General features: G+C 35.0%; 2 protein-coding genes across 2 annotated transcripts in view; one reads left to right on the plus strand and one right to left on the minus strand.

Annotated features, from left to right (window-relative positions):
• LOC107704074 (crooked neck-like protein 1) overlaps positions 1–3,043 on the minus strand; it is a 10,331-nt gene extending 7,288 nt beyond the window's left edge. The window contains exons 1-5 of the mRNA XM_016506918.1: positions 2,857–3,043; positions 2,564–2,716; positions 1,194–1,285; positions 959–1,117; positions 695–861 (exon numbers count right to left, since the gene is read on the minus strand). Coding sequence (XP_016362404.1) covers positions 695–861; positions 959–1,117; positions 1,194–1,285; positions 2,564–2,716; positions 2,857–2,904 — 619 coding nt within the window. The 5' untranslated portion in view covers positions 2,905–3,043. The remainder of the gene's footprint in view (positions 1–694; positions 862–958; positions 1,118–1,193; positions 1,286–2,563; positions 2,717–2,856) is intronic.
• A 99-nt stretch (positions 3,044–3,142) lies between these two features.
• Positions 3,143–15,705, plus strand: part of LOC107704077 (cilia- and flagella-associated protein 61-like) — a 33,314-nt gene continuing 20,751 nt past the window's right edge. The window contains exons 1-16 of the mRNA XM_016506920.1: positions 3,143–3,183; positions 3,449–3,598; positions 4,171–4,321; positions 4,410–4,486; positions 5,276–5,343; positions 5,443–5,560; positions 6,591–6,723; positions 8,381–8,590; positions 8,697–8,750; positions 8,875–8,987; positions 9,539–9,578; positions 10,404–10,543; positions 10,893–11,019; positions 11,094–11,171; positions 11,252–11,458; positions 13,788–13,916. Coding sequence (XP_016362406.1) covers positions 3,456–3,598; positions 4,171–4,321; positions 4,410–4,486; positions 5,276–5,343; positions 5,443–5,560; positions 6,591–6,723; positions 8,381–8,590; positions 8,697–8,750; positions 8,875–8,987; positions 9,539–9,578; positions 10,404–10,543; positions 10,893–11,019; positions 11,094–11,171; positions 11,252–11,458; positions 13,788–13,916 — 1,788 coding nt within the window. The 5' untranslated portion in view covers positions 3,143–3,183; positions 3,449–3,455. The remainder of the gene's footprint in view (positions 3,184–3,448; positions 3,599–4,170; positions 4,322–4,409; positions 4,487–5,275; positions 5,344–5,442; positions 5,561–6,590; positions 6,724–8,380; positions 8,591–8,696; positions 8,751–8,874; positions 8,988–9,538; positions 9,579–10,403; positions 10,544–10,892; positions 11,020–11,093; positions 11,172–11,251; positions 11,459–13,787; positions 13,917–15,705) is intronic.

Here is a 15,705-nt window from a genome sequence, read left to right on the forward strand (position 1 = left end):
GGATCATGTGACACTGAAGACTGGAGTAATGATGCTAAAAATTCAGCTTTGAAATCACAGGAATAAATTACATTTTAAAATATATTCAAATAGCAGACAGTTATTTTAAATAGTAAAAATATTTCAAAATTGTACTGTTTTTGCTGTACTTTGGATCAAATAAATGCAGGCTTGGTGAGCAGAAGAGACTTCTTTAAAAAACATTAAAAATCTTGGTGTTCAAAAACTTTTGACTGGTAGTGTAATATAAAATAATAAACCTTATTTATATATATTTTATGCATTTCAAGTCAAATATATTTGTATGCCACTTTTCACAATACACATTATTTCAAATCAGCTTTACAGAGATTCATGTTGTTAATGTTTATAATATCTTCATGCTTTATGCATTTAGCAAATTAAAGCCGGGCGGTAATATAGTTACAATTTGCCACAATACAAGTAATCAAGCAGGTGAGATTTACCATAGTGTGTATCGCCCTATGCAAGTAGTATACTGTATATTCGCAGTTGAAGTTGGATATACTTATATATCTAACTTTATATAAAGAGTTAGGTGATAACATAGTTTCATTTTGCAATGACATGAATAAGGCAGTTGAGATTTGCTATATAGTATACATCGCTTTATATGAGTGTACTGTATGTATCCGGACACTGCTGATGAAACAGGCTATTTATGAAAGGATATAGTTCTCATAGATGCTGCGGGACTTGTCCACTTCCTTATAGCGCAGCTCAAAGTTGATGTACGAATGCCAGGCCTGTTCCTCTGGCTCCCACTCCATCCAGCGCTCAAACACCTGCCTGCAGCCAGCAATGTTCCCCAGCATCTCCTCCATATAGGTGTACTTGTACCTGGTGCATAAACGCATGAATAAAAGAATGAATCGGGAGACAAAATCACATAGTATCGTTGTCTGAATGTCTGTATGATCATGAGGAGGAAGCATACCAAAACTGATTGACACGGGGCAGGATGGTGATGGCTCGGTCCCAGATGTTGCGAGCGTGATTCACCTGCCGGTTCTTCATCTCCATCTCTGCATACTTCAGCCACAGTGTGATGTTGCGGTGATCCACGTCGAGTGCACGCTCGTATATAGAGCGAGCTCTGAAGGCAATAAAAACAGTTACAGAAATCACCTCCAGTCTACGATTCAGTCATTGGACACCGAACTGAAACTCACCTCTGGACTTCCTTCAGGCTCTCCTCCCATTGTGCGTACTTGATCCAGTTGCTGATGACAGTTCTGTTCTTCCTGATGTTGTCTTCAAACCCCTGTATTGAGAAAAAAAAGTTGGATGTGTTTAGATACGTACCGTAGCAATGCCAGTTTTAGAGCATGGATCATGGCAAATTCATGTTTTTCTATATGATAATACCATGTTTTCTGGAGTTGCACCATGGTAGTGTTGTGTTTTAAAGCATATACATTGGTAATACTATGTTTTTGGGGCAGATACCATGACAATGCAATGTTTTCTGGACAAGCACTATTGTAATTCCATGTTTTCTGAAGATGTACCATGGTAATACAATATATTTAAAGCATGTACTATGGCAATACAATATTTTATGACATGTGCCTTGGTAATACTACTATGCTTTTGTGGCACATAACATGACAATAGTAATACCATGTTTACTGGACATGTATTATGGTAATACACCATGTTTTACCTATGGTAACAAAATGTTTTTATAGCATGTACCATGGTAATACCATGTTTTATGGCACCGTAATACTATATTTTTGGGGCACATACAACAACACTATGTTTTCTGGACATGCACTATGGTAATGTCATAATATTTTAAGCCTGTTCCAGAGCAACACCATGTTTTATGGCATGTCTATTTGTAATACTATGCTTTTGGGGGCACGAACCACGACAGTATCATGCTTTATGGTCTTTTACTATGGTAATACCACGTCTTTTGAGGCATATACCATGACAATGCCATGTTTAATGGACATATGTTATGGTAATACCATGTTTTTTGGACATGTTAATGTCTAAATATATAACTGTATATATTAACACTATGTTAATACTAAGTTTTCTGGAGATGTACCATGGTATTGACATGTTTTTAAAGCATGAACCATGTATATATATATACACAGCATTTTTGTGGCACATACCTTGATAAACTTGGATTTGTTTCATAACGCATGACCCTTTTGCAACACTGACACTGATATTGATATGAATTCAATCAACACAGAACTAAACTGAGCTGAATAATGACACTATTGTCTATTGTATTGAAGTTGTTTCATAACTGACTGACACTTTCCAGTTTATTAATGAGAAGCTGCTGTATTGTATAAATAAAGCACTATATAAATAAATATGCGACTTGACAATACCATGTTTTCTGTACATGTACATTGGTAACGTCGTGTTTGCTAGACATTATGTAAAAACCACGGTGCATGCATATAGTAACCACAAAGTACTATCTATGGTATGCATCAAAGTACCATGGCGCTACCATTATGCACTTTGCCAAATATGTCGTGGTCATATACAGAACATATAGCACTCGTACCTTCCTCTTCTTCAGTTTATAGTCGTTGAGCTCTTCTGCATCAGTGATCTTCTGTTTGGGTGGAGGAGGCAGCAGCTCTAGTTCTCTCTCCTTCGCCTCTCTGAGCAGCTGCTCTGCGGTGATCTGCACCTCTGCTGGGGCTTTGTTCTTCACCTGAACACGCAACACAAAATAAATACAAATATACAATATACATCTATAAATACTATACAGTCGATGTTTACAGTGAAACACGACCGCTTAACGTAGTTTACATGCTAATGCTAACTCGCTAAACATTATTTATTTTTTACCTTTGCCACTTTCGGGATTCTCTGTTTACCCGCCGCGGTGGACGCCATGATTATTTCGCTCCTGTCACTTTATTATAAAGCAACTGTGCGTATTTCTTAACGTTTTTAAACTTCGATAAGCCGCTAAAACTTTAGCGACGTTTCAATGCCTTGTGTCGCGCGTCGCGTTTGCAGTGACGCGCGGTAACCTTTGACTGCAGCTACGTCACGGAGCCCCGTCACCATGGTTATAGGACGCTCGCTAACGGTTAGCGGTAACTCCAGATGAACGTTTATGTGAAACATACTTCTTGCTAAAAACAGGTTTTGAGTATTCTAACACGAAAGGTCTGTTTTATAGTGCTTTTATATTGTATTTTTTCTTAAATGTAAATGAATGAACATTGTTTTTCTTATGTATTGTTGTGTACAAGCGACGAAGCTGAAATTAAAGAGTTGTTATTGATTTGTTTAGCAATTCTATGTGTGCGTCTAAAACATTTGACTGGTAGTATAGACATGAACAAATAAAAACAAATGGCAAACCTTTACAGCTATAGCACAATTTATGTCTGTATCTAAGCATGTTTGTGTATTTTCTTAATTGTATTAGATTTAAAATGAGCACCATCACCTCTTCCGCTGGTAAAGCTGAAAGTGTGACTGTGAGGAGAACTGAGTGGTCAGATGCTGAAGAAATCAATAATCTGATCAGTCCTGCAGCTGTTGCTGTGTTTGGGAGAATCAATGTCATTCATCTTCTGTAAGTGTTAAAAGTTATGAAAATGATCATGCAATTAGTCTCTTCAAATAAATAAAAATAAAATAAATTAAGCACATTTTATAAATACGTTTTAATTTGCAAGCTTAAATATAATAAATACAATTATATTTCACTTTATTTTTTATTTGTATTGAGAAAAATATGCAAATTAATTAGATTAATCATTTTAATATAGAAGTCATTTATAAGTGTTAAAATATTTAAATTACATTTAAATTAAAATATTAAATTTTTTAATGTTAATGCATGAATGCATGTGAAATTATGTATATATTTTGGTTTTATTTTGTTTTTGTAAGACTAACTATGCTCTCAGAAAAAAAAGTTACAAAAGCTGTCAGTACCTCAAAGACACACTGGTCACTTAAAGGTACATATTAGTACCTGAGTGTACCTTTTGAAAAGGTGGCGCAGCAGTGACAGCTTTTTTACTTTTTTTCTGAGAGTGTACTTTAATTTACTTTCATTATAATGTAGTATAATCAGAAATAGCTCATAGCTTAGACTTGTTTGATTGAATGGAATTATTTTTTTTCTATTTCTCATTGCAGTGAGAAAGCAAATTTAGCCGTGACCCTGAGCACCGCTACGAATGAAGTTTTGGCCCATGCATCTTTCTCAGACCACCCCACAGAAGAGCTGGTGGATCAGGCATGCTGGACGAATTTACTTCAGAATCACGTCAATGGCTTGAAATTCACTGTAGGCAAAGCAAATAAACCGTGATGTCCATTAATATTTAACATATCCATTTTACAGCCCCCTGACAGACTGTTTGTCTTTCCTCCAGCCCATGAACACTCTTTTCCTGCATTTATTTGTGGCTCAGCCTGGCTTCTCCATAGGGGGCGCTAAAGAGATAATGAGGTAAAAGAAGACTGCTTTGTATTTTCTTTTATCGATGTGAACATTTAAAGGTGAATCTCACAAAAACATTTTTATTTTTTTTGGTTTTGAGGTGAAATGTGACCCTGGACCACAAAACCCTGGAAAAAAAAGGGTCAATTTTTCGAAATTGAGATTTATACACCATCTGAAAGCTGAATAAATAAGCTTTCCATTGATGTATGGATTGTTAGGATAGGGCAATGTTTGGCCGAGATACGATTATTTGAAAATCTGGAATCTGAGGGTGCAAAAAAATCTAAATATTGAGAAAATCGCCTTTAAAGTTGCCCAAATGAAGTTCTTAGCAATGCATATTACTAATCAAAAATTAAGTTTTAATATATTTACAGTAGGAAATTTACTAAATATCTTTATGGAACATGATCTTTACTTAATATCCTAATGATTTTTGGCATAAAAGAAAAATCTATAATTTTGACCCATACAATGTATTTTTGGCTATTGCTACAAATATACCCCAGCGACTTATGACTGGTTTTGTGCTCCAGGGTCACAAATGTGACCTGTACATGTTCTTGACAGGTTTTGTGAGGTTCACCTATAAGGCTGAAGAATACACACAGTCTGCTCATTGGTTTATATCTAATGTAATAAAACAAGATTTTTCTGTTGTTATTTGGTTAGGGTGGATATGGATCTTGTTTTAGGCAGCACAAATTGTATTGACTGTATAGCAATGCCTTCCTGTATCCATTCAATCAAATTTAATAATCAAAGATTTTTATTTCCTTCCTATGTAAATTCTAGAACAGTTTTCAATGCCGTTGTGGAGCTGGAATACATCTGCCTCCTGACTCCCTACAGAGGCTCACTTGGTAGGAAATAAATGAGTATAATATTACATTGAACTTTTTTTGTGCTGGCATTGACAGTATCATTGTTAAGACATTATTCTGTCATTCTCTTCATATCAGAGGCAGCACTGGAGAAGATCTTTGAACCTGTGATGCCTGTTAAGGAGGAGGTTCAGTATTCGGCCTACGTTTGTCAACGACACAATTACTGCCCTCGACGTCGCATCCGCAGAGCCAGGTTTGTAAACCTCTCATTTACTTATGGATGGGTGAATCTCATGAAAACCGACAAGTGCGTGGCTGGGTCATATTTCACTGTATTATGGCATTATGTTCAGGAGAATTAAGCACATTTTCCAAATGTACATTTGCAATACATTACTGTAATGCTAACATAAAATACATTTATACAATTATATTTGGTTATATATTGTATTATATTTTTAAATTATTACTGTACTTATTAATTTGATTAATTCGACTGTAATTATTTTAATATAGAAGTCATTTATTCACATTCAACAAATACATTTATACAATTATATTTGGTTATATATTGTATTATATTTTTCAATTATTACTGTACTTATTAATTTGATTAATTCGACTGTAATTATTTTAATATAGAAGTCATTTATTCACATTCAACATTGAAACGATTAAAAAGTTTCAAAGTCTTAAAGTAAGTCATTCAAATACTGTATGAGTAATAGAAAAAAATATATATGTACACATATATATAATATATATAATTTAATTTGTAAAGTATTCTTATATTATGGTACTATTAGTTGTACTACCTTTAATTTATGCTGATTGTAATGTAAAATTGTTAATTCTTACTGTTTATACTTGTCTTGCAATAATGATAATAAAGTTAATGAGAATCATCAATGAGAACAATGAAAATATCAAAGAACTAAAAAAACATCTATAAAAATTACTGTAATGGGCAGGAAATATGCTTAATTTTAATAAAAAATAAGTCTAAGATAGGTTTCATTTTCTCTATGCAAAATATAATTTCTTATTTTTCTCTTGTATTTTGGGTGAAAAGTGACATAGCCATGTTTCTGTGAAATTCACTCATTTGTGTCAATCAAATTCAGACAGTCGTGTAGTTTCGTCTAGTGTAAAGCCGATCATAATCCATGTCTAGACTGTTTTTGTCCTGCTGTACACAATTTATATCAATATACAGTTTATACTGGGCATTTGCAGCACAGTGATGTATTAAAATCCTGGCGCAATAACTTTATATTCCCCAGAGTGGAAGATCACGATGACCTCATGCACATATTTGCAGAGCAGATCACGCCACTGGTGGAGTCCCACGGGCCGTACTTCCTGTCTGAGCTCATCGAGGCTCAAGACGAGGAGAACCATGCAGCTGTCTGTGAAGTTAGTCTGGTTTTGTTTACAATTGAGAGATTCAAAAATAATGTGGATAATAAAGCTCTGAAAATTTGGTTGGGCACATAAAAAAACACAAATATGAACTCTTTTAATACACTGCCCTGCATCATATTTGAGAAATTATATCCTATACTAGATTCTTGCTCATTTTAGAGGTGCTGATTTCAAAAATAGTGCCTGTTTTGCTCGAGCGTGTCACACTTTCTCACAAAATATGATGCATTTGCTTTCTTATTTTGCAGAAAAAACTGTACGTAATGGAAAGTTTTAGCATTATCAGCATTATCAAATTACATAATATTAGGCCTTTTTTGTAAATCAGCATATATTTTTTTTAAAGATTAAAAAAAAAAAAAAGGAAAGCAACTTCAGAGCTTTTTTAAGCTTTTTTTAAGCTTTTTTGCTTCTCGGATTTATCACTTGAGAAAAAGAGCCCAGTAACCTCTCAAGTTCACAGACTCTTTATGCAAAGTGGGGCAGAAATTGTGTTAGTTTGTGTTTTCGCAGGAATGACAGGACGACAGATCGCCCCACTCTCTGCCCTGCGGCGCATACTGACATGTGTTCATGCGACATATGGCAGATGAGAGCTCATGCCCTGCCAAGACATACTCACACTGAACATATTGTGTCCAGACATCTGTAGCCATTTTGCCTTTTGTCTGAATGTCCCGTCCATTCAGCAGGAAAGCTGTACTACATTGCCCAGGAGAATTACAAAAAAAAAAATTTCAAGAGAAAATTCATAAATTATTACAGAGGTGTTGTTTTTCTAGGTCTCTAACTCAGTTTTTATGAGAGTTTTAAATTATATATGGGTGAATCTCATGAAATCTGTCAAGAGCATGTCCAGGTCATATTTCACCCCAAAATCAAAGAGAAATAGGAATGAATTATATTAATTTGAAGAAAAAGAAGCCTATTTTTAGTACCATTAAGATTTAGCATTTTTCTATCATCACAATTTTACCACAATTATAATTAGACAGCCCTGCATCTTGAGGGAAAAAAGCAGAAAAAGCCTAATAATATCTAATTTGATGGTGCTATGTTCAAAAATACCATTAAAACCTTCCATCACATAGTTTTTTCACCAAATAAGAATTCAGAATGTTTACATTTTCTATCAAAAAATGTATCAGCTTTAATGCACTTAACAAAATAAAAGCAGTCAAATGTCAAGTGTTCAAAAACTTACTCATTAACTTACAATTTGCAAAGGAGTGGAAAGTGGAAATCAGGATTAGGTTTATACTAAAGTCTTGATTCATTCATACATGTGAAAATAGGCTGAGAATTTAAACAAATAAGTCATAATCGGCTCAGAGGAAGACATGAATCATGTCTTTGTGGCAGGTTTTCTGGTGATTACGGGATAATATAAGACAACTTCACTTTACAAATGGTTGTGGAAAACAAAAATGCTACGAAATGCATCATATTTTGTGAGAAAATGTTATGAAACAGGCACTATTTTTGGAATCAGCACCCCAAAATGAGTAATAACGAAGTACTGGATTTCATTCAGCAAATAGGTGGTGTTACCATATGATTGTAAATATCTCAATATTTGTATCGTAATCCCCAAAAAATGTGTTAATTAAACTGTTAGTAAAGTGTTAGTGTGTGTATACTTACACAGAGTGAAGGAGCTGTCGTTGGTTTTGTCAGTGTGAGCGGTCACATGGATTTGAAGCTATTCAATAAGTGGTTTGAACTTGAAGAATTTGAAGGATTGAGAAAGACAAATCCAGCTCATCAAGAGGAAAAACCAGAGGAACCACAATCGCTGGGGGAGGAAACCAATGTCACTGATGCCCAGCAATCTGATGAAGCCAAAGAACCTGTGGAAGTGAGTTTCAAAAGACACATTCAGCATATTTAATGGTGCTCATCAGGGATTTCAGGGCTAATTTATGTATTTTTAATAACTTAACTTACCCAAATGACCTTCACAGGGTGAACTGGCAGCAGAGCAGGAGAGTGGAGATGAGCCTACTGACATATCTCAGGTCAGCGCTAAACATCATCTTTTGCATTTTAATACCAGTTACTATATTTGCGAATCCTTCCAAATGTGATTCATGCCTTATGTGAATTGCTTATTTTTGTTTCTCTATTGATTTCTCTAACTAGCCAAATTCATGCATCAAAGACACTGTGGACTCAGGTGAGGACTCTGAACCAGACGGGCCACCTAATGCATTCTGCATCCAGCTCTTCACTATGGAAAAGAAATTTGAAATGAGGTGAGGACCTCTTGGACCAGAAAGTTACTAACTAGCAACCAGCAGAACAGCCTGTTTAGTTCAAAGGGTCAGAGACAGGGTGGATAATTATCATGAAAATCTCAATTATGACTGTTTTTGGTGCAAGAAACCATGACTTTAGTGGGATAGTGCTATGAAAGTGTAAAATATGGCTCCTCTGAAGTACGCAAGTTATCAGAACTTGTACTGATTAAATTAATTTTGGTTAAAGGAAAACTGTCTGTCCTCATCTGGCCGAGCTCCAGTGGCTTTCAGTGAGGAGCTGTTGTAAAAATCAGTCTGAGTGTTATTTGGCTCCTGCTGAGCTGGTCTGTGTGCCACCTTATTGGCCAGCTGTTGTGGAATATGGAGGCCTGTCGCTCCCCACAGAGCATGAGCATGTAATTAATGAGTAGAATGCTTAAAGTGACAGCGAGACCAACTAGACCACACTCTTACTACTGCCTAACATGGCAGCCTTTATCATTGCTCCTACAGAACAGATGATGCTCATAAGCTTTCATTTCTGTTGTCGTCTTCTTTCCTCAAAGATCAGCAGATTTCCTGCCGTACCTGTTTAAACTGTTCCCGGTAAGTACATCAACTGGCTCGTTTAAGGTTTCACCCAACAAAAAATTATCATTTAACAAAAAAATTACAATTCAAAATCCTAACAGTAGTCCTATGATGGCTTTGTGTGAGAAGCAAGCAAACATTATTATTATGAATATTACTTTTTGTCATATTTGGAAAACAGAAGAGAACATTCTTCAAACTATATCCTTTTGTGTACTGTAAAAGAAATAAGTCATACATGTTTAAGACAAGAGTTCAGTACCATTGAAAAGTTTGGGGTCAGTCAGTTTTTCATTTTTTGTAATGCTTTTTCCCCTGAAAAAGTGATTTAAATTGATCAAAAGTGACAGTAAAACACTTATGTTGCAAAAAAATTATTTTAAATAAATGCAGTTTTTTTACTTTCTAAGCAACGAATAAAAAAGAAAAATCAGTTTCCACAAAAATATAAAGCAGCACAACTGTTTTCAAAATTGCTAATGTTAAGAAATGTTTCTTGAGCAGCAAATCAGCATATTAGAATGATTTCTGAAGGATCATGTGACACTGAAGATGCTGAAAATTACATCTGAAAGTTACATCTTAAAATATATTCAAATAGAAAAACAATTATTATCAATTGTAATCATATTTTTACTGTACATTTGATCAAATAAATTCAGCCTTGGTAAGCATAAGAGAAACATACAAAAATCTTACCGCCACTAAATCTTTAAGCGGTAATGTAAATGATGACAGTATTTTCATTCTTGAGTGCACAGTCCAGCATTTTGTGTCCTGTTTTACAAGTAACATAATAAATCTAATAAATGTGACATAAATAGTTATGACATTCCGCAGGATCGGGATTTCTGTGTGATCTCTGTACCTAAACTGACTCCAGAGTTCCCGCTGCTGCAGTCCTTCATCAGAGTCGCCCCTCGGGACACCAGCACCTGCTCGCAGGAACTCTACCTGTGTCACCGGTGGGGATTGACCAGGTACACGCACACTCGGAATCATCTAAATGAGCGGATAAAAAATCTCCAAATCAATAGTTCCTTAGAAGATGAATTGTACCATAAAGCATGATTAAACCACAATAAAATTAAAGAACAACATTCTGACCTTTATAGTTTTTGTGAGAGCATAAAACCAGATTCAAAAGATGATCTATTGAAGATAAATCAATTATTCTGTCTTCTGATATATTTGACCTCAGCTGTTTCTAGGAATCCAATTGATATTTACCGATAATATCTTGTGGCAACATTTTTACATTCATTACAAAATGTATTCATGAATTGTCCAATGTCTTATGTTTCAAACTAATATTTGTTTGTCCATCAGGATATTGGAGGTGCGAGTGGCGGTGTCGTCTGATATCCCAGCAGTCCAGAGTTTGACTGAGAGTCTCGGCCAGCGGGAGTCCATCAGTGAAGATCTGGATCTGTTCCTACAGGCCCGAAAAGACCAGGTCTGTCAAAAACCACTTACTAAATCGTCTCAGAGCAGTGCTTGTGATGTCTGAACATTGTCTCTCCTTCTCAGGATGGAACTGCTCTTCAGGCTTTTGTGGCGCAGGTCGAGGGGCGAGTTGTTGGTTTGATAATCATTAGAGATGAAGAGGTAAATTTTTAATGATGTGTCATGGTGTGTCATTGCTGTTTCTTACCATAAATCATTTGCAATGCATTTCGTGCTCCCAGGACATTGAGTTCATCAGAGCCAACTTTGACGTCGAGAGGTTCATGTACTTCAGCCATCACCAGCGAGAGGAACACGGTCGACTGTGTCACTTTTTCCTCAACCCCATTTTCCAGCATCACACCAAATATATCTTTAGGGAGGTGCTGCGCTTGGCACACAAGTCCTGCCTCTATTTCCTCCTTCATCCACCCCATTACAGCCATAAGGTGGGCAAAAGTCAATTTTCTCCAGTAAAAAAAAAGACAACAGTAATCTCAGACTGCAAAAAATGATTATCTTACTCAATATTTTTGTCTTGTTTTCTAGTATAAATATCCAAACATTTTTAAATCAAGATACATCTGCTTGAGATGTAAAACATCATTAGATTTAGTCTTGTTTTCTGACAAAGAAAAAAATTAAGTGAGTTTTTTGCTTAAAACAAGAACAAACATCTGCCTTTGGGGTAATAAAAATAATCGTGTTTTTCCTGTGAATTAAATGTATTTTTCTGACCCCATTGGCAGATATTTGTTTTTGGTTTAAGCATAAACTCACTTAACTTTGATAGTTTTTTTTTTTTTTTTTTTTTTCCAGAAAACAAGACTTGTGGCATTTTGTTACTCAAGAAAATGTATCTTGATTTAAGAATGTTTAGATATTTTTACTGGAAAACAAGACGAAAATACTGAGTAAGAAAATCCTTTTCTGCAGTGGACACGTGTGTCGTCTTCGTGAGTTGATGAAAAGCTACTAATTAAATAAAATCAATATAAAATGTTATTTTATATACTACCGTTCAAAGGTCAATTATGGAATAATTAAGGTTTTTGAAAGAAGTCTCTTATGCTCAGCAAGGCTGCCTTTAATTTAACAAAAATAGTAAAAATAGTAATATTGTGAAATATTACAAATATTATTAAAGTAGTTTTAAAATGTTATTAATGGCTGCTGAAAATTCAACTTTGCCATCACATGAATAAATTACATTAAAAATAAATCATTTTTTATTTTAAATTGTAATAATATTTAACAATATTAATGATTTCACAGTTTATTTAAAAAAAATAAATGCAGAATTAGTGAGCAACTTCTTTCAAAACCATTAAAATCCACGATTATTCTTTTATTAATTGTTCTATTAAACTTTAGTCTGGTGTTATTTGCAAAATTTTTAGTGGACAGATGTTTTCAGAATTTCACCAGTATTTTGCCAAATGAGGATTTGAATGTTTGAAAGTGAAGAATTTCAGATATAAATATTAGTATTGTAACTTGTAGTCTCAAATCAAATTATTATAATTATTTTGACATTTCCTTTTTTTCCCAAGGCAACTGTAATTTACAACAATTATATACAGTCATGTGAAAAAATTAAGACACCCTATTGAATTCCATGGTTTTCTGTATCAGGACATAATAAAAAAAAATATCTGGTCCTTGTCAGGTCTTAAAATTTGGAAAATAAAACCTCAGATGAAGAACAACACATGACATATCACACCGTGTCATTATTTATTTAACAAAAATAAAGCCAAAATGGAAAAGCCATGTGTGACAAAGTTAGGACACCCTTACTGTTAACATAGGAATTAAAGGGTTAGTTCACCCAAAAATGAAAATTCTGTCATTAATTACTCACCCTCGTGTTGTTCGAAACCTGTAAGACCTTCGTTCATCTTCGGAACACAATTTAAGATATTTTTGATGAAATCTGAGGGCTCTTTGACCCTCCCATAGACAGCAAGGTAACTACCACGTTCAAGGTCCAGAAAAGTACCAAGATGATCGACGATCAATCGTAACTGTAAAGTTATGAAGCTACAAGAATCACACCGGATCTGGGTCAGCGCCGCCACACGCTCGCGTCATGATACTGTCGTGAACGCGCGTCCACAAGTGACGCAGTAGAGACGAAAATGTGGAATAAAGTCGTTATTTTTGTTTTCTTTGCGCAAAAAAGTATTCTTGTAGCTTCGTAACTTTACAGTTGAACCACTGATGTCACACAGACTACTTTGTCGATCATCTTGGTACTTTTCTGGACCTTGAACGTGGTAGTTACCTTGCTGTCTGTGGGAGGGTCAGAGAGCCCTCAGATTTCATCAAAAATATCTTAAATTGTGTTCCGAAGATGAACAATGTCTTACGGGTTTGAAACAACACGAGGGTGAGTAATTAATGACAGAACTTTCATTTTTGGGTGAACTAACCCTTTAAGAGGGTAAGTCAGGCTCTGCTAATCAAATGCCTTTGATTAACTGTTCATCAGCAAGTGTGAGCACCTCCATAAAAGCAGATGTTTTGGCAGTTTGCTGGTCTGGAGCCTTAAGGTGTGTGTTAACACAATGCCAAGAAGGAAAGACATCAGCAATGTTTGTCATGTGACCATTAACCAACATCAGACAACAATTATCATGCAAATGTCTCATAATATTACTAAAATATTAACTTAACATCACAGGGGTTCTTCAAGCAAATGCTTTCTATCAGAAGTCTTGATTTCTGGTTCGGGGCTTGACAAACATTTCTTCCTTTGTCCTTCTTTGCTCTCAGGATGTCAGTCTTCACTCTCTGGCAGCGGTGTTGAACTTTATGGTGCCGGTGAGCCCGAGACGACAGATCATCTACCCGCTGGAGGAGCTGGGCATCAACGCACCATCCCAGCAGATCACCAAACATCAGGTCAGACCAAAACCAGCTTCCTGAAATATGAACATAAGCCAGCATTTAAATCAATATGACAAACAAAAACTAAAACAATGAAAGCAATCGTAACGTTAAAACTACAACTATCGTTGAAACTATTCTATAGGGGTTTGTTTAAATCGTTAACTGTATGCGCGTGACGATGCATGCTTTAGTAATTACACCGAGGAGGAAATTAAGTGCCACAAGAGGGTGCTGTGCAGTAAATGAATGAATCACACTAGGAATTTGTAACACACTTGCAACTCTCCATCCCTAAACTGTCAATGGACAGCAAGCATGACATCTTTGTTTCTCCCACTTGCGTTTATCAATAATTAACGCCGTAGCTGTCTGCATTTTTCCACTCGTAATGCATTCTGAGGCAGAATCATTAGCCATGCGTGGTGCAGATCACAGGGCCGTTGTTGCCTAAGGTTATTGAAGGTCTAGTTGTAAAGAAGCAGATGGATGGATGGTGGCAGATGGCGGAGAATGTTTACGCTGGTTTCTAACAGGTAATGCAGCAGCGTTCTTATCCAGCCATCATCAGAACAACTAACATCTGCTGTAGATGTGTGTGTGTGTGTGTGTTTACTTCTGAGTGAGATACCACACACACCCACTAGCCAGAGGGGGGATTTCACTTCACACAATGTTTCTTCATCAATACAATCGAAACGTGCTAAATTAATCATGAGGTGTTATGAAAGCACTTTCAGCCCACATGATTTCACCGTTTTCTTCAATAAACCCAATAGGGCTTATTATAAAAGCTTATGTATACAAGCTTGAAGGTGGTTACAAACCCTAAGTAGACAGCATTTTAAGGTGCGTTCACAAAATAATTGGCTCCTCTCGAAGGTACATTCTTGAAGTCAAATTCTATAGGAACATCTTAAGTATCCTTTACAGAGAAATCAATCGCATCATGCACCGCTATGAAAAATCAATCCAACATGGCGAATCACATTATTGAAATGTTATTACTATGAATTTATTATTTAAAATAGTTCAATGTAATTAAAGACTTATATTTATCCAATAAAAATATTTGTGAAACCCAATATTTGTGTTTTTATTTTTAATAGGTTGTCACATTATTAGCTTATTAACTAATTGTGTATTTCTCCATAGCAAACTTTTTCTGAAGGATCATGTGACACTGAAGACTGTAGTAATGGCTGCTGAAAATTCAGCTTTGCATCGCCAGAATAAATTACATTTTAGAATATATTCAAATGGAAAACAGTTATTTTACTTTGTAATAATATTTCACACAATTAGTGTATTTTTTTGATCAAATAAATGCAGACTTGGTAAATATAAGAGACTTCTTTTCAAAACATTATAAAAAAAATGTTATCGAACCCAAACTTTTGAATATATTGATATATATTCTGACACACACACTGTAAAAAATAAATAGATCATATATAATTTTAAATGTTTTTAAAAAGTAATGTAAAATTATATGTACTTTTACTTAAAAAATACTGTCAAATATGGTTTTTGCAAGTAGGAACTAAGAATTACAATATATATATATATATATATATATATATACAGTGGGTACGGAAAGTATTCAGACCCCCTTAAATTTTTCACTCTTTGTTATATTGCAGCCATTTGCTAAAATCATTTAAGTTAATTTTTTTTCCTCATTAATGTACACACAGCACCCCATATTACAGAAAAACACAGAATTGTTGACATTTTTGAAGATTTATTAAAAAAGAAAAACTGAAATATCACATGGTCCTAAGTATTCAGACCCTTTGCTCTG

The sequence above is a fragment of the Sinocyclocheilus anshuiensis genome, unplaced genomic scaffold, assembly GCF_001515605.1.
Source record: "Sinocyclocheilus anshuiensis isolate Anshui unplaced genomic scaffold, SAMN03320099.WGS_v1.1 scaffold534, whole genome shotgun sequence".
In the NCBI taxonomy this organism is placed as follows: domain Eukaryota; kingdom Metazoa; phylum Chordata; class Actinopteri; order Cypriniformes; family Cyprinidae; genus Sinocyclocheilus; species Sinocyclocheilus anshuiensis.